The 26055-nt window shown below is 40.3% G+C and overlaps 1 protein-coding gene and 1 non-coding gene across 6 annotated transcripts in view; one reads left to right on the top strand and one right to left on the bottom strand.

The window, feature by feature from the left end:
* The window catches only part of PPP1R21 (protein phosphatase 1 regulatory subunit 21), a 74540-nt gene extending 48949 nt beyond the window's left edge, over positions 1–25591 (top strand). For all 5 annotated transcript variants that reach the window (XM_032176393.1, XM_032176396.2, XM_032176395.2 and 2 more), the window contains exons 15-22: positions 1600–1752; positions 6461–6553; positions 9285–9527; positions 15033–15065; positions 17193–17309; positions 19921–20019; positions 21568–21696; positions 24909–25591. In XM_032176393.1, coding sequence (XP_032032284.1) covers positions 1600–1752; positions 6461–6553; positions 9285–9527; positions 15033–15065; positions 17193–17309; positions 19921–20019; positions 21568–21696; positions 24909–24938 — 897 coding nt within the window. In that variant the 3' untranslated portion in view covers positions 24939–25591. The remainder of the gene's footprint in view (positions 1–1599; positions 1753–6460; positions 6554–9284; positions 9528–15032; positions 15066–17192; positions 17310–19920; positions 20020–21567; positions 21697–24908) is intronic.
* On the bottom strand, positions 12722–12825 carry LOC116484318 (U6 spliceosomal RNA). Its single transcript, XR_004252501.1, has one exon. It is a non-coding gene; the product is annotated as a U6 spliceosomal RNA (small nuclear RNA).
* Positions 25592–26055: the final 464 nt, after the last annotated feature.

The following is a 26055-nucleotide window of genomic DNA, read 5'->3' as shown; positions in this document are numbered from 1 at the left end:
TAGGTAACAGGATTACTTGAGTCCAGGAGGTTGAGGCTGCAGTGAGGCCTCCTACCTCAGTTTCCCAAGTAGCTGGGACCACAGACGCACACCACCATGCCTGGCTAATTTTTCAATTTTGAAGAGATGAGGTCTTGCCATATTGCCCAGGCTGGTCTTGAACTCTGGGCTCAAGCAGTACCCCCGCCTCAGTCTCTCAAAGTGTTGGGCTTACAGGTGTGAGCCACTGCACCTGGCTTATCAAAGGATTCTTAAAGAAACTGCACTTTGGGCTGGGCGCGGTGGCTCACCTGAGGTCAGGAGTTTGAGACCAGCCTGGCCAACATGGTGAAACCCTGTCTCTACTAAACATACAAAAATTAGGCTGAGTGTGGTGGCTCGCGCCTGTAATCCCAGCACTTTTGGAGGCTGAGGTGGGAGGATTACGAGGTCAGGAGTTTGAGACCAGCCTGGCCAACATGGTGAAACCCCGTCTCTACTCAAAGTACAAAAATTAGCTGGGCATGGTGGTGCGCACCTGTAATCCCAGCTAGTGGGATACCTGAGCCAGAAGAATGGCTTGAACCCAGGAGGCGGAGGTTGCAGTGAGCCAAGATCGTGCCACTGCCCTCCAGCCTGGGTGACAGAGCAAGACTCTGTCTCAAACTAACGAAAGTACAAAAATTACCTGGATGTGGTGGCGGGCACCTGTAATCCCAGGTACTCAGGTGGCTGAGGCAGGAGAATTGGTCAAACCCAGGAGGCAGAGGTGGCAGTGAGCCGAGATCGTGCCACTGCACTGCAGCCTGGGCAACAGAGCGAGACGCCGACTCAAAAAAAAAAAAAAAAAAGAAAAAAAAGAAACTGCACTTCGGTCAGTTTGCAGTGAAATTAAGTATTTAATGATCCAGATGATCATGACCTACTATTAAAGGTTCAATGAAAAGACACATGTTGAAGTCACTTTAAAGTACTTGTTAAGATGCAAAACCACAGAGGTAGCATTATCACAAATATTACCAAACGCTATAGATTCAAAATCATGGCTCTGAAAGTGATAGATCTTTGTGTCTGCTTACATAGAATTAACAAATGTTAAATCTGTAAATGACAGTCTACTGAATTTTCAGTCTTTTTTTTCCATATTTGTAATTTATAAATTGAGATTTATAGAATTAAATTTAAATGGAGGTTACATATTCAAGATACTATGTTATATCTTCTGTTAGAATATGAAGTATTCAAAGTTAAAATATGGAATCTAGAAATCCAAACATGGATATTTTGATAACAGTGGCAGAAATCAATGAGGTAAAGAGCTCATGAAAGTCACCTACAGAATAAATGAGTATCAGTCTTGCTTTTCAGGAAGAATAGAAATTGTCTAGAAAAGGACTTGTCAGAAATTTGTTCTGACTATTTATACTGTGTCCTCTTTTTATTATAAACCATTGCCTAGGTATTCTCAAATAAATAAATGTGGACTTCGGGGCAGGTGTTGAAATTTCATTTCCATTTCCATTCTCAACATCTTTAAACTTTGCTGCAAAAACTATTAGATACATATTTTAGATATATTGTTGGAAAACATAATCTATTTCCTTGTTACACTTTGTTTAGATTGCATCCTTCTTCAGCAACAATTTGGACTACTTCATTGCTTCACTGAGCTATGGACCTAAGGCAGCGAGTGGATTCATTAGTCCTCTTTCAGCTGAATGCATGCTACAGTATAAGAAAAAAGCTGCTGCCTATATGAAGTCTTTGCAAAAGGTTTGTTAACTGCTGTTAATATTTAAATCAGAGGAAACATCAGGAGTCATTCTAGAGAATGGCAAGAGTTTTTCTGCAGTTTATATTGTTGACTTTTTATACGATATTGGGGTGCAGGTTGTTGGTGGGTGTTGGGGGAGGGCTCTGGGGAAGAGGAGGTGACAGGACCCAGACTTTACCTGATAAGCAGCATTGCCTATATTCGTAGGCCATGTTGGATGCATGTCCCAAGTGCATGATAGAGCGCCTGGGGTGAGGTAGCCAGGCAAACAGTAAATATTGAACTTCAGAAACTCTTAAACTTGTAGAAACAGAAAAAAAAGAAATATATGTGTGATTTTTTTCTGAAGAAGAATATGCAGTTGTTGCCAAAAAAAAAAAAAAAAAAAAAAAGAGAAGATACTGCAGTACATTAAGAAGAAAATGGTGGTCACCTGTAATCCTACCACCCAAATGTAGCTATAGTTGACTTTTTTTAGAAAACAATATATTTATATCCAAAAAATGTTATTATATGTTTGAGTGCACATGCACACACATACTATAAAAAGCGGAATGTATTTAGGTGCATGTACTGTTTTAGAATAATTTTTTCTCTTAATGCATTGAGGATATATTTATATATATCTCAAAAATTGTATCTATAAAATACATGACTCAAGGGACATCATTAAAAAAGAATGAAAGAAATAGGAATAATAAAATATAAAATATAAATTACTATTTTTTTTATTTTTTAGCTGCTCTTTGGGGAGCAGGACTAACTTATAGACAGTGCACCCAGAGCTGCCAGCTGTCATCATTTATTTATAGTGTTTCCTTCTGTAAATGTATAATTTAATGAATTCATTGCTGGTAGATATTTAAGTTGTTGCCTGTTTTTCACTGTTACAGTGGAGTGCTACAGTGGATATTCTTGCACCTGCAATTTGTGGATTTTACTTTTTTCTCTTCATTTCTTTAAACGTTTTAACTATGCAGTGCATAAACACGTTCTTATATTAAATTAGATCATTACAGGTAAATTATAATCCCTAATTCCAGTTCCTCTCTAGAGGTAACCATAATTATCAGTTTGATATGTAACCTTTCAGGCTCTTTATTTATAAGCATGCAGTCTATAAACAATACACAGAATTTTCCTTCCTTCCTTCCTTCCTTCCTTCCTTCCTTCCTTCCTTCCTTGACTTTTCTTTTGTTCTTTTCTCCTTTTTTCTTCCCAAATGCATGTTTCATTGTGCAATTTGCTTTTTTTTGTTTGAAATAATGATTTAGAGACTGTCTATATCGTTACATGTGGAACTCACTATATTCCTTTTAGATACGGCATAGAATCCTATAATATGGATGTTCCATAGTTTCTTTAGGTTTCCCTTAATTGGTAGGCATTTAGGTTAATTCCACTTTTTTACTGTTACAATAATACTGCAATGGATAGCCTTGTAAATGTTTCCTTGGGCACATGGGTGGAATATGAGAAGTAGAATGTTGTAGGCCATGTGGCTTGTACATTTTAAGTTTTAATAGTAGTTGCCAGTTGTCCTTCAAAATGGGCACTCTGAACGATACTTCCCACAGTATAAAAGCTACCTATCTCCCTATGTGAATTGCTGGTTCAAAGTCTGTGAGTGTTTCAAATTTTGGCATGTTTTTCCAGACTATACTTCAGGAAGGTTACCTATTTATAGTTTGCCAGTAGTAGAAATACGAATTTAACCCATGCATATAGTATTTGTCAATCTCAGGAGAGGTTTCTTTCTGTTGTTTTGGTTCATATATATATATTTGCTTGTTAATGAGGTGGAACATCCTTTCATAGTTATCACTTGTGTTTATTGTATAAATTCTCTCTTTAGGTCATTTACCTTTTTTTTTTTTGAGACGGAGTCTTGCACTGTCACCCAGGCTGGAGTGCAGTGGCATGATCTCGGCTCCACCTCCCGGGTTCACACCATTCTCCTGCCTCAGCCTCCCGAGTAGCTGGGACTACAGGCGCCCGCCACCACTTCCGGCTAGTTTTTTGTACTTTTAGTAGAGATGAGGTTTCACCATCTTAGCCAGGATGGTGTCGATCTCCTGACCTCCTGATCCACCTGCCTTGGCCTACCAAAGTGCTGGGATTACAGACGTGAGCCACTGCGCCCGGCCTTACCTATTTTTAAATAAATGTTTCTAATTAGGGTTGAAAGAGCTCTCTCTATATTAAGAATGTTAATTTTGTGTTTATGTGGGAAATCTTTTTCCCTAGTTTTCTGTAGTAGTTTTTCAAAATAGAGGGTTTTATTTTTGTATCATCAAATAGGTCTTTTTCTTCATGGTGATCATTCTTAGCCGGGGTTACTTTCCAAAGTAGAAACATTCACCTATATTTTCTTCCAGCATTTTTACAGTCTAAATTTTTACATTTGGACAGGCAGCCTCTAGTAGCTGGAAAAAAATACATAAATAAATAAATTTTTAGATTTGGATCTTTAATTCATCCAGAATTCTGATGTAAGATGTCAAAGAAGGATCTAAATAATTATTATTTTTTCAATAATTAGCTGGTTGTCCTTGTACCATTTATTTAGTCCATCTTTTCTCCATTCAGTTAGAAATGCAATATTTGCCACATAATAAATTTTTATGTATGCTTTTGTTTGTTTCTGGATTTTTTATTCTGTTCTTCATCTGTCTATTTTGGTGCAAGTCCATATGGTTTTAGTTAGTGTAGCTTATACTGTTGCTCCTTGACTTATGATGGGATTACGTCCTGATAAGCCCATTGTATGTTGAAAATATTGCAGCCGGGTGCAGTGGCTCACGCCTGTAATCCCAACAGTTTGGGACGCCAAGGTGGGAGGATCACTTGAGCCCAGGAGTTCGAGATCAGCCTAGGCAACATAGGGAGACCTCGTCTCTACAAACAAACAAACAAACAAACAAACAAACAAACAAACAAACAAAAAAACAGCCTGGCATGGTGGTGCATGCCTGTAGTCCCAGGTGCATGCTTGGGAAGCTGGGCTGAGGCAGGAGGAGCCCTTGAGTCTGGGAGGTCAAGGCTGCAGTGAGTCGTGATCACACTACTACTGCACTCCAGCCCAGGGCGACAAAATGAGACCTTGTCTCAAAAAAAAAAAAAAAAAATGTCAAAAATGCGTTTAATGTGCCTAGCCTACCAACCGTCATAGCTTAGCCTAGCCTGCCTTAAATGTGCTCAAAACACTTACATTAGCCTATACTTGAGCAAGTCACCTAACATAAAGGCTATTTTATTTTATTTATTTATTTATTTATTTATTTTTGAATCAGAGTCTTGCTCTGTCGCCCAGGCTGGAGTGCAATGGCGTGATCTCAGCTCCCCACAACCTCCGCCTCCTGGTTTCAAGCGATTCTCCTGCCTCAGCCTCCCACAGGATCCTGCCACCTTGCCCGGCTAATTGTTTTTGTATTTTTAGTAGGAACGGGGTTTCACCATGTTGGTCAGGCTGGTCTCGAGCTCCTGACCTTACGTAGTCCACCCGTCTTGGCCTCCCAAAGTGCTGGGATTACAGGCATGAGCCACCATGCCCGGCCTTATTTATTTATTTTTGAGATGGAGTCTCACTCACTCTGTCGCCCAGGCCGGAGTGCAGTGATGCAATCTCTGCTCACTGCAGTCTCTGCCTCCGGGGTTCAAAGGATCCTCCTGCCTAAGCCTCCTGAGTAGCTTGGATTACAGGTGTGTGCCACCACACTTGGCTAATTTTTGTATTTTTAGTAGCACCGTTTTGGCCCGGCTGGTCTTGAACTCCTGACCTCAAGCGATCCATCACCTCGGTGTCCCAAAGTGCTAAGATTACAGGGGTGAGCCACCACTCCCGGCCAATTTTATAATAGTGTTGAATATCTCATATAACTTACTGAATACTGTACTGAAAGTGAAAAACAGAATGGTTGTATGTATAAGTACTCAAAAGCATGATTTCTACTGAATGCATTGTTTTTGCACCATTGTAAAGTCATCAGTCGAACTAAGGTAAGTCAGTGACCATTTATAATTGTTTTAAGTTCTTTATTATTTTTCTTTTTTTTTTCTTTTTGAGACAGAGTCTCTCTCTGTTGCCCAGGCTAGAGTGCAATGGCACAATCTCTGCTCACTGCAACCTCCGCCTCCCAGGTTCAAGTGATTCTCGTGCCTCAGCTTCCCTAGTAGCTGGGACTACAGGCGCGTTCCACCACACCCGGCTAATTTTTGTATTTTTAGTAGAGACGGGATTTCACCATATTGTCCAGGCTGGTCTTGAATTCCTGACCTCGTGATCCGCTCGCCTCGACCTCCCAAAGTGCTAGGATTACAGGCGTGAGCCACCGCACCCGGCCTATTATTTTTCTTTTAAAAAATTTTCTTTTGGGGGGAGGGGGGAGGGACAGCATTAGGAGATATACCTAATGCTAAATGACGAGTTAATGGGTGCAGCAAACCAACATGGCACATGGATACATATGTAACAAACTTGCACATTGTGCACATGTACCCTAAAACCTAAAGTATAATCATAAAAAAAAAATAAATAAATAAAATAAAAAATTATCTTTCTTTTCACGTGTATTAAAGAAAATAGTCTACTTTGACATACATCTGAATTTATTGTCACACTTCGTTTAGCATTCTTTGTGTATGCTGGATGCAGGGGAGGGGTGATACAATATTTTTTCTTTAATTCTTATGATGCTTTTATCATAGCCCCTGTTGGAGTCTGTGCCTTATGAAGAAGCACTGGCAAACCGCCGCATCCTTCTCAGCTCTACTGAAAGTCGAGAAGGCCTTGCACAGCAAGTATGGCACTGGGAAAATTACAGAAATTGTTAAAGAACAGAAATGTTAAATCCTCCAAAGAAAGTTTTTAAGATACGTAGAATGATTCAAAAGTCTGCCTAAATAAACATGTGAAGTGAATAGTTAATACATACTAAAAAGCAAATAGACATAATTTGTTGAAAAACGTGTTGACACTCTAAGTCATCTTGATTCAGTTGGTGTTATAATTGGAACTAAAGTAATATCACCACACTTTGGCCATGATGATTAATTCTTTTTTTTTAGGTACTAGATTTAAATGTCTGAAATACTAAAGTATAAGAGGGGGCAAGAGGTAGTGACTCTGAGTTATTTTCATTTCTTAAAGGAGCAAGAATGAAAAATGTGCAATATTTAGTAGTCAGTTGAGTTTGGGGAGTGGGTGGGAATGGGAGGCACTGTCCTTTTCAGAAAAAAAGGAAAAAAAAATATGTATATATTTGTTCATAGTTGCTGGCTCAGAACTCCCATAGTCCTTGTTACAGTAAATGGAATCTCTCTCTCTGATCTTCTCTTGCCCAAGGCAGGACTCTAATCTGACTTTACCGCATTATAGGGCATAAGACCCTCATTCTAGAGGAGGTCTTGCTCCATACCCTAGAGGAAGAAATGCTGCTGTACAGAGAAGAATCTAAACAATACAGGGCTTATTGGGTTTTGTGTTCTTCTTTTTTTCTTTTCTTTTTTTTTTTTTTTTTTGAGATGGAGTCTCACTGTGTCACCCAGGCTGGAGTGCAGTGTCGTGATCTCAGCTCGCTGCAACCTCTGCCTCCTGGGTTCAAGCGATTGTCCTGCCTCAGCCTCCAGAGTAGCTGGGATTACAGGTGCATACCACCATGCCCGGCTAATTTTTTAGTATAGACAGGGTTTCGCCACATTGGCCAGGCTGGTCTTGAACTCCTGACCTCAAGTGATCCCCCTGCCTTGGCCTCCCAAAGTGCTGGGATTATAGTCGTGAGCCATTGCGCCCAGTGGAGCTTGTTGGATTTAGATCCAGTCACATTTCTTCATGGTTGTCAATCATGCCTATCCAGTGCAGTCTCCATAAAAAGCCCAAGAGGGCAGGGTTTGGGAGCTTCTGAATAGCTGAACACATAGAGGCTCTTGGAGGGTGGCATGCCCAGGGAGGGCATGGAAATTCTGCATTCCTTCCTCTGCTTCACTCTAAATCTCTTCATCTGTATCCTTGGTAATAAACCAGTAAACATGTTTCCTTGACTTTTGTGAGCCACTCCAGCAAATTAATCAAACTCAAAAAGGGAGTCATGGGAACCTCAACTTAAAGCCAGTTAGTCACAAGTTCTCAAGGTCCACACTTGTGACTGCTGTCTGCAGGGGAGGCATTTTTGGGAACTGAGCTCACAATCTGTGGGATCTAACACTATCTCCATGTAGATAGTGGTGGAATTAAATGGGAGGACACCCAGCTGATGTCCACAACAAAACTGACTACTTGTTTGTTGGTGGGGAGATATCCCCACATATTTTGGGGTCACAGAAGTCTTCTGTGTTGATTGTTAAGGTGTGAGAACAGAGAAAAAACGATTTGAGAGTTTTTCATAGCAAAGGTTTACCTTAAAAATTACTAGGACATTAGAAGCCTTCCTCATGCCCATTTCCAGTTACTGCTCTCCTCTCCCCCAAAGGTAACCATTCTCCTGCCTTCTAGCACCATAGATTAGTTTTTTTTTTCTGATACTGTTATTGCATTTTTATTAAATGCAATTATGCTCTTTCAGGTCTGGCTTGTGTTCAGCACAGTATATGGTATTAGGTTGGTGCAAAAGTAATTGTGGTTGTTGATACTACTTTTAAATAAATGGCAAAACTACAATTACTTTTGCACCAACCTATAGTTCTTTTTTTTTTTTTTTTTTTTGAGACGGCGTCTCACTCTGTCCCCCAGGCTGGAGTGCAGTGGCATGATCTCAGCTCACTGCAAACTCCGCCTCCTGGGTTCACGCCATTCTCCTGCCTCAGCCTCCCGAGTAGCTGGGACTACAGGTGCCCACCACCACGCCCGGCTAATTTTTTGTATTTTTAGTAGAGATGGGGTTTCACTGTGTTAGCCAGAATGGTCTCGATCTCCTGACCTCATGATCTGCCTGCCTCAGCCTCCCAAAGTGCTGGGATTACAGGTGTGAGCCACCGCACCCGGCCAGCACCAACCTATAGTTCTAATTGTTCACAAACATGACCATTTTTGTATTTTCTGCTTTTTATATTTTAATTAAGTGGATGGTTTAAGTTGCTGTGCTTTGATAATTAGTGACATTGCATACCTTTTAATTTGTTTATAGTCTTGTTCAAGTCTTTTGTTGTTGGGTTTTTTTTTTCTTTTTTTTTTTGCCTTTTTCTCTGTTGAGTTGTCTATCTTATTGGTTTGCAAGAATTCCTTGTATGTTCTAGTTATTGGATCTCTGTTGGATAAATTCTTTACAGATTCTAATTCGATTCTGAGTTTTCTTTTCACTCTTGATGTTTTTCAGTGAGTAGAGTTTTTTTTTATCTTACTATAGTTTAATTTCTCGATTTATGGTTGTGCTTTTTGTATCGTGTCTAATAAATCTCTCCGTATTCTAGGGTCAAGCTTTATTATTATATTTTTACCTCTGTGGGGTAGTTTTGGTTTGCATTCTGTAAAATGGTTTTTTAGCCACTAAGGTTTATCTGTATTAGTCTCTAAGATACAACACTGTTACTTTTCAAGGTTCAACAGAGTTTGGAAAAGATTTCTAAACTGGAGCAGGAAAAAGAACATTGGATGTTGGAAGCACAATTAGCCAAAATCAAGCTAGAGAAAGAAAACCAGCGAATTGCAGATAAGCTGAAGAATACAGGTAGTGCCCAGCTGGTTGGGCTGGCCCAGGAAAATGCTGCCATGTCAAATGCTGCTGGCCAGGATAAAGCCACAGCTAAGGCTGTGTTGGAGCCCATTCAGAGCACCAGTCTAGTAAGTGTCTTCTTGGTTGTCCTCAGTTTTCTTTTTTAAATCCTAATTGGTAAGGATCTAATGTTCAACATTAACCATTGTCTTAGTTCATTCAGGCTGCTATATCAAAATACCATAAACTGAGCATCTTGTAAATCACAGAAATTTATTTCTCACAGTTCTTGAGGCTGGGAAGTTCAGTATTAAGGTGCTGGGAGATTCACTATCTGGTTAGGGTCTGTTTCCTGGTTCATAGACAGCAGCATTTTCATGGTGTTCTCACATGGCAGAAAGGTCAGATGAGCTCTCTGGGGTCTCTTTTGTAAGGGTATTAATCCTATTAGGTTATTTCCCAAAAGCCCTACCTCCTAATACCATCACCTTGAGGGTTAGAGTTTCAACATAGGATATTGGGGGTGGGGGGGACACAAACACGCAGGCCACATTAACCATCTTAATTACACATCAGTTCATAACAGGAGTGATCTATGTACTCTAGAAAAAAGCTGGTTAGTAAGCAGGATTTCTCCTTCAAAAAGTAACCATTAAATTCCCTGTGATTTTACATGAGACTTCCTCATGGTGAGGACTATGTTCCTGGAAAAGATATAGTAAGTTAAATTTAAGATGATTCTGTTTTTCCATAAAAACATTTGTAATACGGGGTTATTATTTTTCTAACAAAGGACCAAATGCCTAATTCTTTAATAGAAATAACCACAGGAAGCCGAGAGTGGCAGCTCATGCCTGTAACCCCAACACTTTGGGAAGCTGCGGTGGGTGAATCACTTGAACCCAGGACTTTGAGACCAGCCTGGGCAACATAGTGAGACCCTGTCTCTACCGGAAGTAAAATAAAACAAAAACAAGTAATAATAAAAAAGAAATAACCACAAATACAATTTTTACCCAACTTTCTATGATATATTCCTAGAGAGTATAAAGCTTTATAATATACAAATACTGTAGAAACCCATCAGGTTCTTTTTCATGAGGCAGATTGTTGGCACATTATCTTGCACCTTTGTATTTCTTGCTTTATTGATAATTACAGTGATTTAGAAAGTGAAAAACATTTCTATTGCTGTTAGAGAATTTAAAGTTACTTTAAAAAATGTTTTCTAATTACACTATTCTGTCACTGTAAAAAATTAGGAAAATCTAGAAAAAGAAATCAGGAAGGAAAAACCCTCATAATCAAAGGAGTCTTTTAGGTGTATTTTTTTTAACAAACTTTTTTTTTACAAGCTTGAGGAGCTTGAGAGCCATGGTGCTTCCTGAAGACCCTGTCCTAAGGTGTGTGCTTTTCTGCTGACTTTACTCCTGAAGCTCACTGATGCTACTGAAGAGCAAGTCATGGTTCTTCCACCTGATTCAGAGCATACCTGCTAGTTAAATATACAAACCAGATTTTATCTTCAGACCTTACTGCATCTAAACAGTGTCAGAACCTCAGATGATTGTGAATTTTCCTAGGTATGGTAATGATATTATTATTTAGGAGAATATCTTTACTTTTTAGAGATGGATTTCAGTGAACTTAGAGTAGGGTATCAAAATGTCTGCAACTTACGCTCACATGTTTACAAAAGAATACATCCGCACAGATCAATAAAGCAAAATGGGCATGCTAACAATTATTGAATCTAGATACTAGATATACAGATGTTTACTATACTTTTTACCCCCAACTTTTCCGCATGTTTGACATTTTTCATAATAAAATATAGAAGAGAAAAAAAGAATTATTGTTTGTTCTGGGAGGTATGGGGGGAAAAACCCAATAATTAAAATTTTTAGAAAAGCAAAATACAGAAAATAATAACAATTTAAAAATAAAAATAAAACCCAAAAACAACAACAAGAATTAAAATTTTTAGAAAAGCAATAAATAAATAAAAACTTCCTAGTTTGGGCTGGGTGTGGTGGCTCATGCCTGTAATCCTAGCACTTTGGAAGGCCGAGGCGGGCGGATTGCCTGAGCTCAGGAGTTCGAGACCTGGACAACAAGGTGAAACCCTGTCTCTACTAAAATACAAAAGAAATTAGCCAGGCGTGGTGGCCTGCACCTGTAGTCCCAGCTACTTGGGAGGCTGAGGCAGGAGAATTGCTTGAACCCGGGAAGCGGAGGTCGCAGTGAGCCGGGATCATACCACTGCACTCCGGCCTAGGCAACAGAGCGAGATTCCGTCTCTACAAAAAAAAAAAAAAAAAAAAAAACCAAAAAGAAAACCTTACTAGTTTGTTGACCATGAATGTTCATGACCAATGGTCATGGTGACCTTGAATGGTCGCCATGCTCACAGGACAATCCTGTAGTGTTCACCAAAGGCAAGTCTTTGTTCCAGCCACAAGTCCTGCATGTTGCCTCTGATAGGGCAAGATGACTGTCTTTACCTCCATATCAGTGGTTTAGCATTTAGCTACAGGGTATAAATGAGGTAATGAGAGGGACATTCAACAAACAAAAGAATTCCAACATCCATCCAAATAGCATTTAAGAACTGCCCCCACTCCCTTGCCTTTAGATTTTTCCTTCAGTGTCTGTCTCAAATGATGGGGTCAGACTGTTAATTATGTCTGATTTCTTCTCCTTAGCTCCTTGTCTGTATCCATTCCTTCCTTCTTCTTAGAGTTGGTAGTGGCCAGACTAGACCAGGGAGGGTGCTGCTGACAGTGACATTGTGATTATAGAAATCGTGTGCCTGACGCAGGTCTAAGGACTTTCCAAAGTATTAGTCAGTCAGTCCTCACATGGGATTGTAGGTACTGTCATAACTCCATCTTATAATTGAGGAAACCAAGGACCAAAGAGAAATAACTCACACGAAGTCACACACTTGATAAGTGATGGGATGTCTCATCCCAAGCCCTGCCCTCTTAACCAAGATGGCCTTGTGTCTGATCCATGTCAGAAAACAGATTAGCTGACATAAACTCATTTGTTAGCCAGGTGTGGTAGCCCACGCCTGTTGTCCCATCTACCCTGGAGGCTGAAGCAGGAGGATTTTTGAGCCCAGGAATCTGAGGCTGCAGTGAGCTATTATTGTGCCACTGTACTCCAGCCTGGATAACAGAGTGAGGCCTTGACTCTAAAAAAAAACAAAAACAAAAAAACAAAAATCAAATAAACTCATTTGCTTACCGCTTGCCTTACTGAGGTGCTGGAATTGGTAACACTGGCATATATTTTTTTTATAAATTAATAAAAATTTTAAAACGTGGAATGCTTCATGAATTTTCATGTCATCTTTGAGCAGGGACCATGCTAATTTCTGTATCGTTCCAATTTTAGTACATGTGCTGCTGAAGCAAGCACAATGCTGGTATATTTGAGTTGTTAATGTCAGTTGCTGAAAGTTTTGGATTATCTTTTTATTTGAACATTTTCAATGGAAAACCTTATTCTTACATATGTAAGTGAAAAAAATTTCTAGGGAGGGACATGAAAAATCTTTAGTACTGAACACTGTTGGGCCATGAGTGATAATGACCTTAGTTGGGTTTGGTGACTTTAGAGGTTGCTGTTTAAATCAACTCGTTAGTGTAGGGGTGGAAAGGACCTGATACCTTTTCTCTCCATCATGAGGGTCACAGCCAGCACTCCTATAACAAAAGACAGGTTAACTACTAACAGCAGATTTCTGCCAAAAATAACCTGGAGTCTTGCCTTGCACACAGTGCACAATAGAAATAAAAAGAGATGGAGTTTTCTGCTTTCCTTGATGTTTCTACTTTTCAGCCTTTCTTTTTACCCCCATGCCCTTTAAGTGACCTTAAGGGAACTAAGTGTGTGGCTGTGTATGTGTGTGTGTCTTTGTGTATTTTCTGTCTTCTTCCTCTTGGGTGTTGGGAGCAAGTATGTGCCCATTTCAATGTTAATTGATTAACAAAGGAAGCTCATCCTACAGGGAGATTATTTTGGTTCAGACACTTTGAGGCAGAAAAAGAAAAGTAACCTCAGATAGAAACTTTTTTCTTTTTCTTTTTCTTTTTTTTTTTTGAGACAGAGTCTCGCTCTGTGGCCCAGGCTGGAGTGCAGTGGCGCGATTTCCGCTCACTGCAAGCTCCGCTTCCCAGGTTCACGCCATTCTCCTGCCTCAGGCTCCCGAGTAGCTGGAACTACAGGTGCCTGCAACCACGCCCGGCTAATTTTTTGTATTTTTAGTAGAGACGGGGTTTCACTGTGTTAGCCAGGATGGTGTCGATTTCCTGACCTTGTGATCCACCTGCCTCGGCCTCCCAAAGTGCTGGGATTACAGGCGCGAGCCACGGCGCCCGGCCTAGAAACTTATTTCTGACTCTGTAACATTTCAAGAGTTAAATGCTTGTTATTTTTAGCAAGATACCTAGTATTATAATTTGAATATTCAGCCACCTATTATATATTATTAAAAAAAGATAGCAATAGCCTTAAAGTAAAAGCACAGAACAATACACATTTCTGTTTTTAGCTGGGCAAGGTGGCGTGCACCTGTAATCCCACTCCTCAGGAGGCTGAGGCAGGAGAATCGCTTGAACCCGGGAGGTGGAGGTTGCAGTGAGCCTAGATCGCACCATTGCACTCCAGCCTGGGCAACAGGGTGAGACTCTGTCTCAAAAACAAAACAAAACAAAGAAACAAAACTGTTCATTGAGTGTAATATCTTATTTACAGAATCCATTGACACTGAGTTTCCAGTAGTTTCCTTGTCATTGTGCCCAAGCACATGCCCCTCCACCTTGAACAATAACCAGAATTCAGAAATCATGACCATCTGTTTTTGAAATCTTAAACTATAGAAACAAACTTTTAAAAAATCTAGCAGCAGCCAGGCATGGTGACTTATGCCTGTAATCTCAGCTACTCAGGAGGCTGGAGACGGAGGATCTCTTGAGCCCAGGAATTCGACGCTGCAGTAAGCTATGATTGCACCAATGTAATGCAGCCTGGGTGACTGAGGGAGACCTTGTGTCTTAAAAAAAAATTAGAAAGAAAAAAATCTAGCAGCATTTTAATATGTTTAAAATTACATTTTTGTTTTTATTAATTTAAATCTGAAATTTATGCTTATGTCATAATAACGTTATATCAAAAGTATATTTCTTCTCCTTTAGAGCTTTCAACTAGAGTTTATTATTTGCATTTTCTGTTTGGAATGTTTAATTATTACGGTCACTGTAAAACCGTCTTTACCCCTTCTTGGCTACTGCTTTGGGAATAGGTGTAGAAATGGCAAGTTGTGGTTAAAAGCCGATCTTCTCCTCTCTCCTAGACGATTTGTTGGGTTTCAGTGAGAATGGCTAATCAGCATTTTGATAGAAGATTTAGTGATGATCATTATTGGTTACTGCCTCATGGCAGAAATAGTAAATGCAGTTACCTATCTTCATGTCCTTGTAGTAAAAGACAGTCCAAGGATGATCTTCTAGTTCTGTACCCTCAATGCTCTGTGAACGGAGAGGAGAAAATATGACATGTGTTTGATCTATTGTGCTTGAAATGTACACATTTTGTTCTAAAAGATTTTTCCCCTTATGTTCTAGATTGGGACTTTAACCAGGACATCTGACAGTGAGGTAACATGTGCTTGTCATCATGTTGTTTGTTAGTAAATATCTGGCAGCATGTTTGTTGACAAAGTCCTGCAAAAGCCATCTTTGTCTAATTGTTATTGTTGTTTTTTCCTGACACTTCTAGCAAATGGGGAGCCATGTTTTCCACCTTCATGTATGGATCCATGTAGCTTTTCTCTGGTTATGTTTTGACGGTCACCAACAAATTATAGCCTGTTTTTGTAATTGCCTTGTTGAGTGACTTGCCATGGAGATTTGACAAGGTGTGGCTCCTGCTTGGGCCTTCATTCACTGGCATACTACATGAGGCTGAGAGCCGTGTTAGTCCTCGCAGTGGGCAGCCAGGAAAGCACGGCCTAGCAAGGGCTATCTAGGGCCTTGACCAAGTACAGTGTACTTGGTAGCTGTTTCTTGCCCACAAAGCAAGTGAACCCAGGTCAGATTTGGCCTGTCAGATAGCTTTACACTTTTGAATTTTGAAATATTCTAAGATGTAACTTTATTTATTTATTTATTTATTTAGAGACAGAGTCTCATTATATCACCCATACTGAAGTGCAGTGGCATGATCTCAGCGCACTGCAACCTCTGCCTCTGGGTTCAAGTGATTCTCCTGCCTGAGCCTCGCAGGTAGCTGGGACTTCTGGCGCATGTCACCACGCCCAGCTAATTTTTGTACTTTTAGTAGAGACAGGGTTTCGCCATGTTGGCCAGGCTGGTCTCAAACTCCTGAGTTCAGGTGATCCACCTGCCTTGATCTCCCAAAGTGCTAGGATTACAGGCGTGAGCCACTGTGCCTGGCCACTTTAAGATGTAACTTTATAAATAAACACTGAAGTCATCCAACTTACCACTCAGTATGGCAAACTGGTTAATATAGTTCAAGTAAGCTAGTAGATTCTTTGATTTCTGTATTTATTCTTGTAATATAGATAATCATGAACTTCTGCGTCTATTTTTAAACTAAACTCAACAGGGTGTCATTGTTTGAGTAACTAGTAGAAATACCAGTCTGGGACAAAGGCCACAAACTGTTCAATATAGAAATAGTTTAATTTATTAGTATGTTGGGCGGGCGTGGTGGCTCACGCTTGTAATCCCAGCACTTTGGGAGGCCGAGGTGGGCAGATCACAAGGTCAGGAGATTGAGACCATCCTGCCTAACACAGTGAAACCCTGTCTCTACTAAAAAATACAAAAAATTAGCCGGGCATGGTGGCGGGTACCTGTGGTCCCAGCTACGCAGGAGGCTGAGGCAGGAGAATGGCGTGAACCCAGAAGGCAGAGTTTGCAGTGAGCCAAGACTGCGCCACTGCACTCCAGCCTGGGCGACAGAGCGAGACTCCCTCTCAAAAAAAAAAAAAAAAAAAAATTTATTAGTATGTTTAAGAGCATTAGAGTTGTCTTAAGATAATTTTGGAGAAAACAATAATGTTTGGATTTTAGTGGTTGCAATAAATATGCCCCTTTCCCCTGCCCTCTTCCAATTAGAGGAGGGCATAGGAGTCAGACAGATGGACATTTTGAAAGTCAGGTTTGTGTTTGGCCGGGCACGGTGGCCCAGCTCTTTGGGAGGCCAAGGCAGGAGGATCACGAGGTCAAGAGATTGAGACCATCCTGGCTAACATAGTGAAACCCTGTCTCTACTAAAAATACAAAAATTAGCCAGGCGTGGTGGTGCGCACCTGTAATCCCAGCTACTCAGGAGGCTGAGGCAGGAGAATCGCTTGAACCCGGGAGGTGGAGGTTGCAGTGAGCCGAGATCATGCCACTGCACTCCAGCCTGGTGACAGACAGACTGAGACTCTGTCTCCAAAAAAAAAAAGAAGAAAGGCAGGTTTGTGGCTAATAAAAGCTGGATGGAGAGGTATGGTTCCAGTGGGCTTCCCATTACTTCAGTTCTGTTCTCTTGAAGCCATAACCTCATTCTGAAATAGAAAGATGCTAAATAAAAGAAATTTGGAATATGCACTTCCCTGCTATGTCTGAAGTTTCTTCGAGGGGTAGGAAAACAGTGATTCCCCATCAAAGTTCAAGTGAAAATGTACAAAATGTTGTCTTTTTTTTTTTTCTAGAAATGCTTCATCTCACTGGCACTTGTTTATTTATGTGTATTTGTGTTCTATTTAGGTTCCAGATGTGGAATCTCGTGAAGACTTAATTAAAAATCACTACATGGCAAGGATAGTGGAACTTACGTCTCAGTTGCAGCTGGCTGACAGTAAGTCAGTACATTTTTATGCTGAGGTGAGTGTAGATTTAATTAGATTGGTGGTTTTTTTCCTAACCTCTGCACGAATTAGGACACTGTCCTGTTTTCCTGCTGTTCACTGTAAGAGAGAAGTCAGTGTCCCAAGTAGCTGGGACTACGGGTGCATAGCACCACGCCCAGCTAATTTTTTGTATTTTTAGTAGAGATGGGGTTTCACCATGTTAGCCAGAATGGTCTCGATCTTCTGACCTCATGATCTGCTGGCCTCGGCCTCCCAAAGTGCTGGGATTACAGGCGTGAGCCACCTCGCCTGGCCTGGAGTTCATATTGACTAGTCTGTATACCAACTAAAAATCTTTATTTCAATAAATGTAAGACTGATGTGAGTGAGGCTCTGCCTTTTTTTTGTTTTGTTTTTGAGATGGAGTCTTGCTGTGTTGCCCAGGCTAGAGTGCAGTGGCACGATCTTGCCTCACTACAACCTCCGCCTCCTGGGTTCAAGCGATTCTCCCGCCCCAGCCTCCTGAGTAGCTGGGATTACAGGCACCCGCCATCATGCCTGTCTAATTTTTGTAGAGATGGGGTTTCACCATGTTGGCCAGGCTGGTCTTGAACTCCTGACCTCAGGTGATCTGCCTGCCTCAGCCTCCCAAAGTCCTGGGATTACAGGCGTGAGCCACCACCCCCAGCCACAACTCTGCCTTAAAAAAAAAAAAAAAAAAAAAAAATCATTGCACTATGCAATATCATCTATAAAATTATACACAATTCATAGAATTAAGGGGGGAAATGAAGATAGAAAGTAGAGATACCAAGGAGTAGGAAACAAATGGTAAGGTAGAATGGATGCTGCTCAACATAAAAGAATGCCTTCAAGGTCTCTGACTTGAAACTTTATATTAAAAAGTCATTTATGGATGGCAGATAATTATAATGCTTAAAGTTGTTAAAGAAATTGAAAAAGGAAAGATAAACTCTTTATTGAGACCTGACTTTTTGATTTTTTCTTATACTAGAGTTGAAGAGGTTGATAGGAGGCCAGTTGCTAAAAGTGAAGAGGGGCTTTGCATCTTTTTCTTGCTAAAATAAATCATGTGCTTAGCTCAGTGTTGTTCACAAGCAGCCATCGAATACATGTTTGATAAGCTGATCAGTAGTGACAGCTTGTTGGAATGCAGGAAAGGGGGAGGACAGCAAACTGAATGACTAGCAGTGGAAAAGCTGAATCACTAAGCCGGCAGTCCAGCAGGCATGGATCCTCATTGTTTGGTTCTGAGTTAGTGTCTCAGACTTGATTGTCCTTTTCACAAGGACCTGTGCCTTGCATGCCTATATTCCTCTTTGTCAGGTTCATTGCTGAGCACAGAGTAGATGTTTGGTTAATAGGAGGCAGTTGATTTGGTTGGCTGAACTGCCCTAAAATTTTGTGAGAAATGAAATGAGTAGCTGAGGAATTTTTTTTAGGCTGTTTTATTTCCAAGAGATTTGGTTATTTTAGTAAATATCTTGTGTGCAATTGTGATTCAAGAATTTTTAAATTGTCCTACTTTTTCCTTATTGGTAAACAGGAAGTGGTGACCTCCACCCCCCCACATGACTTTACTGCTCTGAGTGCCTTATGTTGACATAGCATTTGCATGTGTCTCAACAGATCCTCCTTGTCAGTAACCTTATCAGAAAGTTTAGTGAGCCCTTTAATCTCATGCCCTCTTGGAACAATATTGTGAAATAGGATTTTTCTTTTATCGTTTTGATCTACACACTCTCTGGATAGAGTAGGATTGGTAGAACCCCTAAAGAAAGCAGCCTGGAATTTTTGCAATCTTGTGTTCATTTTTTCCCTTGTAAGTAGTGCGTAATCTGTAGGGTAGGATGGTAAAGCTTTTATTGCTCCTATAATGTGGTCTCTAATGAAGGACTTAAAACACAAGAAAAGTACCTTAGGATCCATAGTGCATGTTCAGAAGCTCCTGATAACTTTTGTAATAATCACTTTTTTTTTTTATCTAGTATAAATATAAATGAATCCTAGATAAATGTAGAAAGTTCTTATGTAAAGAACGGGTGCTGTGGTTCACACCTGTAATCCCAGCACTTTGGGAGGCTGAGGTGAGCAGATCACTTGAGGTCAGGGGTTTGAGACCAGCCTGGACAACATAGTGACACCCGTCTCAACTAAACATACAAAACTTAGCTGGGTGTGGTGGTGCATGCCTGTAATCCCAGCTACTCGGGAAGCTGAGGCAGGAGGATCACATGAACCCGGGAGGTGGAGGTTGCAGTGAGCCAAGATCATGCCACTACAACCCAGCCTGGGCAACAGAGCAAGACTCCGTCTCAAAAAAAAGGAAAAAAAAGGAAGTTCTTATGTATTATATATAACCACTGGTCATCAGGCTAGCGTGAAGAAAAAAACATTGATCTTAAGTTGGTAGACTTTTTTCCCCTTACTGAAATGACAAAGCTGGGGGCCACTTCTTTCTTACGTGTACTCTAATGTGTGATACAATGCCTATAGATATTCAACAGATTATTTGTGGAATGAATAACTTTGGCTTTGAGAAGTGTTTTTAACAACCTTTCCCAAAGCAAATTTGGTTTTAGAAAATGCTCCCTCTAGTAATGGAATGTTTTCTGATTTTACAGTGCCGAGCACTCTCTAAAAGACTGGCCTTGGCTGAAAAGTCTAAGGAAGCATTGACAGAAGAAATGAAACTTGCCAGTCAGAACATCAGCAGACTTCAGGTGAGTTAAGTGTTACCTAAACGGTTTTAATGTTTTTTCATTGAAAGTTCTTTGGTAGCAAAGCAGCATTTCTTTTCCAAAGGCATTTGATCTCTAGATACGCTTTTTAAGATAACCACTGTATTTCTGATTCATTTAAAAATAACATCTTACTTATGTAAGGCAAAAAGTAGTTGTATTGTTTCTCCAACTTGATTCTAATCGTAAATCATTTTATAGGCGGCATTTGCTTAAATAACACTTATTTACCCAGAATCTTTCTTTCCCCTTCCTTGTACATACTCATCATGGTGAGCTGTAGGCTTGTTCTGTACATATTACTCTGTTCCTTTTCTTTCTTGTTTCATAAAACGGATCTAAACTGAAAGGTGGGGCTATAACATATTCCTTCTTACTCACTGCCTGGTTTTAAATCTTTGTTTTCAGAAAGCCTCTGCTAATAAAAACATGATGCCAGGCAAGGAAAAAACACAGCACTACAGCAACACCCACTTCCTCTTTGCTTTAGATTCGTTTATCAGATTAATTAGGCACACAGGATTAGACTTTAGGCAGCAGGAGAGAGCATGAGAAATGGGAAGAGAGATGCAGGGTGCTTCTTTCAGGAATGGTGCTGCTGGGAGGGCTGTAGGCCATTGAGGCATAGGATGGAGGCAATGTGTCGTAGGCCTCACCTGTGGCTCAGCAAAACCTGAGGGAATTTGGAAAGATAATGAGGCCATATGGCTTTTCTTATAATTTTATACCTGGCATAGAAAGAAACCCTTAAATTTTTGCAAAGAAATTATGAACCTATTTTGAAGGCTGAGAAAAACTTGTTCCCATTTCTTTTTTTTCTTTTTTTTTTTTTTTTTGAGACGGAGTCTTTCTCTGTCCCCCAGGCTGGAGTGCGGTGGCGCGATCTCGGCTCACCGCAACCTCCACCTCCTGGGTTCACGCCATTCTCCTGCCTCAGCCTCCCGAGTAACTGGGACCACAGGCGCCCACCAACACGCCCGGCTAATTTTTTTGTATTTTTTAGTAGAGACGGGGTTTCACCGTGTTAGCCAGGATGGTCTCGATCTCCTGACCTCGTGATCCACCCGCCTCGGCCTCCCAAAGTGCTGGGATTACAGGCTTGAGCCACCGCGCCCGGCCGTTCCCATTTCTTTTAACTTTGTTCTCTTGTTAGGCCTGTGCCTTAACCTGCATGTTAATTGATCAGCTAGACCATCTTGATAGGTTGCTTTTACAATTAAAAGAATTTTTTTAAAAAATTGATGTAAATAGTTGTACATGTTTGGGGGGGACGTGGTATTTTGATTATTTTGATACCTTTGTACAGTGTGTAATAATCAAATCAGGGTAATTTGGATGTCCACCACCTCAAACATTTATCTTTGTGTTGGGAACGTAATAATTCTTCTTTTGTAGCTATTTTGAAATATACAGTACATTATTGGGAAACTATAATTTCCCTACTCCACATTTTTCTTTTGTGAATTAAAAAAGCTTCAGAGTGGTATGACTCGTGGGATGTTGATTTTTCTCTTTTTCTTTGCTATTTAGGATGAGCTGACAACTACCAAGAGGAGTTACGAGGATCAGTTAAGTATGATGAGTGACCACCTGTGCAGCATGAATGAGACATTATCTAAACAGAGAGAAGAGATTGACACACTAAAGATGTCCAGTAAGGTATGTGAGGTGAGGTGAGGTAGTCTCTCTGTAATATAATATTTAATGTGAGGTATTTTATTGTTATACATTTCAGGAGCAAGAAGACATAAGATTTAAAGTGTTTGTAAGGGCCAGGTGCAGTGGCTCAAGCCTGTAATCCCAGCACTTTGGGAGGCTGAGGTGGGAGGATCCCTTGAGGCCAGGAGTTCGAGAGCAGAGTGGGCAATATAGTGATACTTCATCTTTACAAAAAAAAATGAAAAAATTAGCCAAGCATGAGGGGCTGCGCCTATAGTCCCAGCTAGTTGGGAGGCTGAGGTGGGAAGATTGCTTGAACCTAGGAGTTTGAGGTTACAGCAAGCTATGATTGTGCCACTGCACTCCAGCCTGTGCGACAGAGTGAGACTCTGTCTCTAAAAAAGAAAAAAAAAAAGTATCTATAAATAATTTTCCTTAATATCATTTGTCCTTTTTTCCAAAAGTATTAAGTGTCTTTGGCTGAACTGAAAGCTGAGAAAGTCTGGCCTCTAAGGCTTTAATACTGTATCAGCTGCTTTTTGGCATTTTTGGCATTTCTCCTACTGTTGCAGAAAGGTTAGGGGGACTCACAAAGGGCTTTAGGAAAGGGATTGCTCTTTATTTATGTAAGACCTAAAATGGTACTGTTGAAGAGTAAACTTCAGAAAATTTATTCTCATAAATATTAATATAATCTTGGAATGTCTTACCCTTTTAACTAGATTTCCTTTCCCATAATCCCTCTGCTTGCCCAAACTGAGATAGTAGATGTTGGGCAATATGTTAGGCTGAAATGCATATCCACATACCGTGTCTTTATTACTGTAACAATGCATATACTGTTTTGCTATGAAAGGTAAACTTTGGGAGGCCAGAGGCTCACTTAGTTGGCATCATCTCATGTGCTTAGCCCATTTTCATAACTCAGTATTATACCACCATCAGCTGGGATTTACCATCTCCAGCCTGCACTCTTTTGAGATCTGCTGCTGCCCATTTGTGATTCAGCAGGCATTTATTGAGTTCCTGCTGTGTACACTGGGGAGAAATAGAGATGAAGAAACCATGGCTTTATTTTAGCATCTGCTATTGGTATAAGGACAGGATTCTGTTCATTTAGGGTCTTCTTGGAGAATATATCATGTTAATGCATTGGAATCTGCATTATATGAGTTTATCAACATAGTTTCGTGATATTCATTGATTGCTTGCTGCTTTGGAGGCTGTCTCTGATGCTTTTCTGGGCTGTTTCTGTGATTATTATAATCACCCAATATGGTTCTCATTATTGTTCTCCAGTTGCTTGTGGTTCAGGAAACTTGAGCTTGGGGGTAAGGGAGTTGGCGGTGGGGGGCTGGTCCTTTTAAGGAAAGCCTCCCTTAACCTTTTGGTTTCTTGTTATTCCATATTCCAGCAGAGCAATATCTAATTCACCAGTTATATTCTTAGTAGTGGTAGAAAACACACACATTGAAGAGGTCGTGTTTTGGGTTTTCTCATGGTATGTATAATTTGTTTTAGTGTAGTAGTATGAGAAAGCCTGTTTTAGCACCTAAAATTTGAAAAGAAGTAGCAATAATTTTTGAAAACTTTTCAATCTCTGGAACTTCAGAAGTATTTGATTTTGAATTGAGAAGGGTACATGTTGAGTACAGCAAAGCTCATTGTCCTGAAGGTAATTGGATTGCAGCTACTTCAGAAGTTAGGGAATTTTCAAGTTTCCTCTGACTTTTTTTTTTTTTTTCTTTGATGGAGTCTTGCCCTGTCACCCAGGCTGCAATGCAATGGTGAGATCTTGGCTCACTGCAACCTCCACCTCCCAGGTTCAAGCGATTTTCCCACCTCAGCCTACCTAGTAGCTGGGGCTACAGGCATGCACCACCATGCCTGGCTAATTTTTTTTTTTGTATTTTTGCAACAGGGTTTCACCATGTTGCTCAGGCTGGTCTCAAACTCCCAGGCCCAAGTGATCAGCTGGCTGCAGCTTTCCAAAGTGCTGGGATTACAGGCATGAACCACAGCACACAGCATCTTAGAGCTTGTTGATCTTTTCCTTAAAATACCAGCCATTAATAAAACTCTAAGAGACCCTTCTTCAATGTGAATTTATGTCGTTAACCCGTCTTTGATCATTCTGTAATCCTGTATTTTGCTTTTCCCCCATTTAGTAATTTACATTGCTATAGCATCATCTTATGACTGACATTGTCTCCATTGGATACAAAGTAAACATCCTCAACCATTTGTTTGCAATGATCTTGCTCTTAGTGTTTATATTCTGCAAGCATTTCTTTCATGAAGAAAATGTATTTATGCCTAAGAGTTAAATACAGGAATTTAATTAAAATGTATTCCCAAGAAGGGAGCCTCTCCAGAAAGAAGAAAAATTATACAAAACTCGAAAATCCAAATCTCCATATTTGACGAAATGGAATAAGTTATCTTCCCTCTGATTTGTTCTCAGCCAGTATCCAAGCTGACTTTTGACAGATAATCAGTGCTGTTTGGGTGTTAGCACATATTCAGAGTTATTACCTATTAAGACCTTTAAAAGAAAAGGTGTTTATTTAAACAATGATGAGACATGTTCTTTTTTTTTTTTTGAAACAGAGTCTTGCTGTGTCACCCAGGCTGGAGTGCAGTGGCGCCATCTCGGCTCACTGCAAGCTCTGCCTCCCGGGTTCATGCCATTCTCCTGCCTCAGCCTCCCAAGCAGCTGGGACTACAGCACCCGCCACCGCGCCCGGCTAATTTTTTTGTATTTTTAGTAGAGACGGGGTTTCACTGTGTTAGCCCGGATGGTCTCGATCTCCTGACCTCGTGATCCGCCCGCCTCGGCCTCCCAAAATGCTGGGATTTAGGCTAACATTTTTTTATTCAGCTTCTTGAAATCTTAGACTCTCTTGTCTTTGGAACAAAATGAATGTTTGTAGTTTTGATAAATCCAAGATAGTAGCTTTCTTTTCTTTATTTCCTCTCCTCAGCCCTGAGAGGGATAGGGTCTGTGGAAGCAGAGAGGAGAGAGAGTATAACAAACTGCTTTGTGTTTATTGAATAAAAGTTAACAGTGCAAGGTTATCAGCTATTCTCCCTTTTGGAAGCTAAAGTGTTCCAAAGTGAAATATGGCTTTCAGACAGCTTGGTTTATAAACTATGTGAGTTTTTTTTTTTTTATGTTTATGTTCTTATTGTTGATATTTTTCTTTGCACAGGGGAATTCTAAAAAGAACAAGAGTCGATAGTTTTGAAATAGCTGGTTGGCGACTGTTCTTTCCAGACCTGCTCCTGCTGCACAGAGCCGCAGGGCTGAGACCACGTCCATGCTGGCTGCCTTCAGGAAGCTAAAGTATTGTTGGACCTAGTAAACTAGTCAGTGTTGGAAATGGCCTTGAAGTATTTAAAACATATTTGTAACCAGCGAGGCAAATACAGAAGTTGATGTCGGCAGTAAATGGAAAACAATACATATATCATGGATATTGTAGGTTTCCTTATGCTGTTTTTACTGTGCACTTTTTAAAATTTGGTTTTAATTTCAGTATGTAAGAACAACAAATATTTTGTATACTTTCAAACTCAATTATATGGTAATCGATTTGGTATCTATGGAATAGATACATGTTTCTGGAAAAAAATGCTTAAATTGTCAAACTGTCATTACTTCTTACTATAGTTGAAGGCATTCTCCAGATTCTTTTTAAAAGATTTGTTCATATTTCCCTCTCTCTCTCTCTCTCTATTTCTTTCTGTCTCTCTTCTTTCTCTCTGAGGGGGAGGGAGCCCTGCAAACTTCAGATCCTGTGGGTTTAGTATCATTATCTTCCGCTCTTTGATACCCTGTGTTAGAGTAATAGCTAAAGGAAGTTCATGTCAATAAATTCACACTTATATCACACTTTCAGTCTCTCTATGAAAATTTGATAAACTGAACCCTATTAAAGTCGACTTTCAGAAAACATCAAATGCCACCTGACTTAGGTGTAATCCTCGGATACCTCAAATTGGAATAATTCTACAGTTAATCCTTTAGTAAGGCTCTTGAGTTTTGCCTTGAAAGCTACTTTAAACCACACTTCAAGCAAAGAGCCTGAGTCCTTTAAGGCTCCCCTTGGCTTATATCATAAACATTGTGTTGTATCAGTGTCAGGCGTGGCTCTGCCACCACCTGCTCCCGAGGCACTAAATATATTACTCCTTTCTGAACTGCTTACACAGGCCCATTTCACCCGTGTCCAGGTCTCCAGATTAGCTGAGGGGTTCCTGAAACCCCCTTCTCCTTACCTCTCCGCCTGTGGCACCATCTCTCTTGAGACTACTCTCTAGACAGTTGTGAGTCACCCTCTAAAATGCTTTATTCCG

Source organism: Hylobates moloch, unplaced genomic scaffold (assembly GCF_009828535.3).
Source record: "Hylobates moloch isolate HMO894 unplaced genomic scaffold, HMol_V3 SCAFFOLD_15, whole genome shotgun sequence".
NCBI lineage: Eukaryota > Metazoa > Chordata > Mammalia > Primates > Hylobatidae > Hylobates > Hylobates moloch.
The sequence above is the reverse complement of the archived record's forward strand: the minus strand, read 5'-3'. Positions and strand labels throughout refer to the sequence as shown.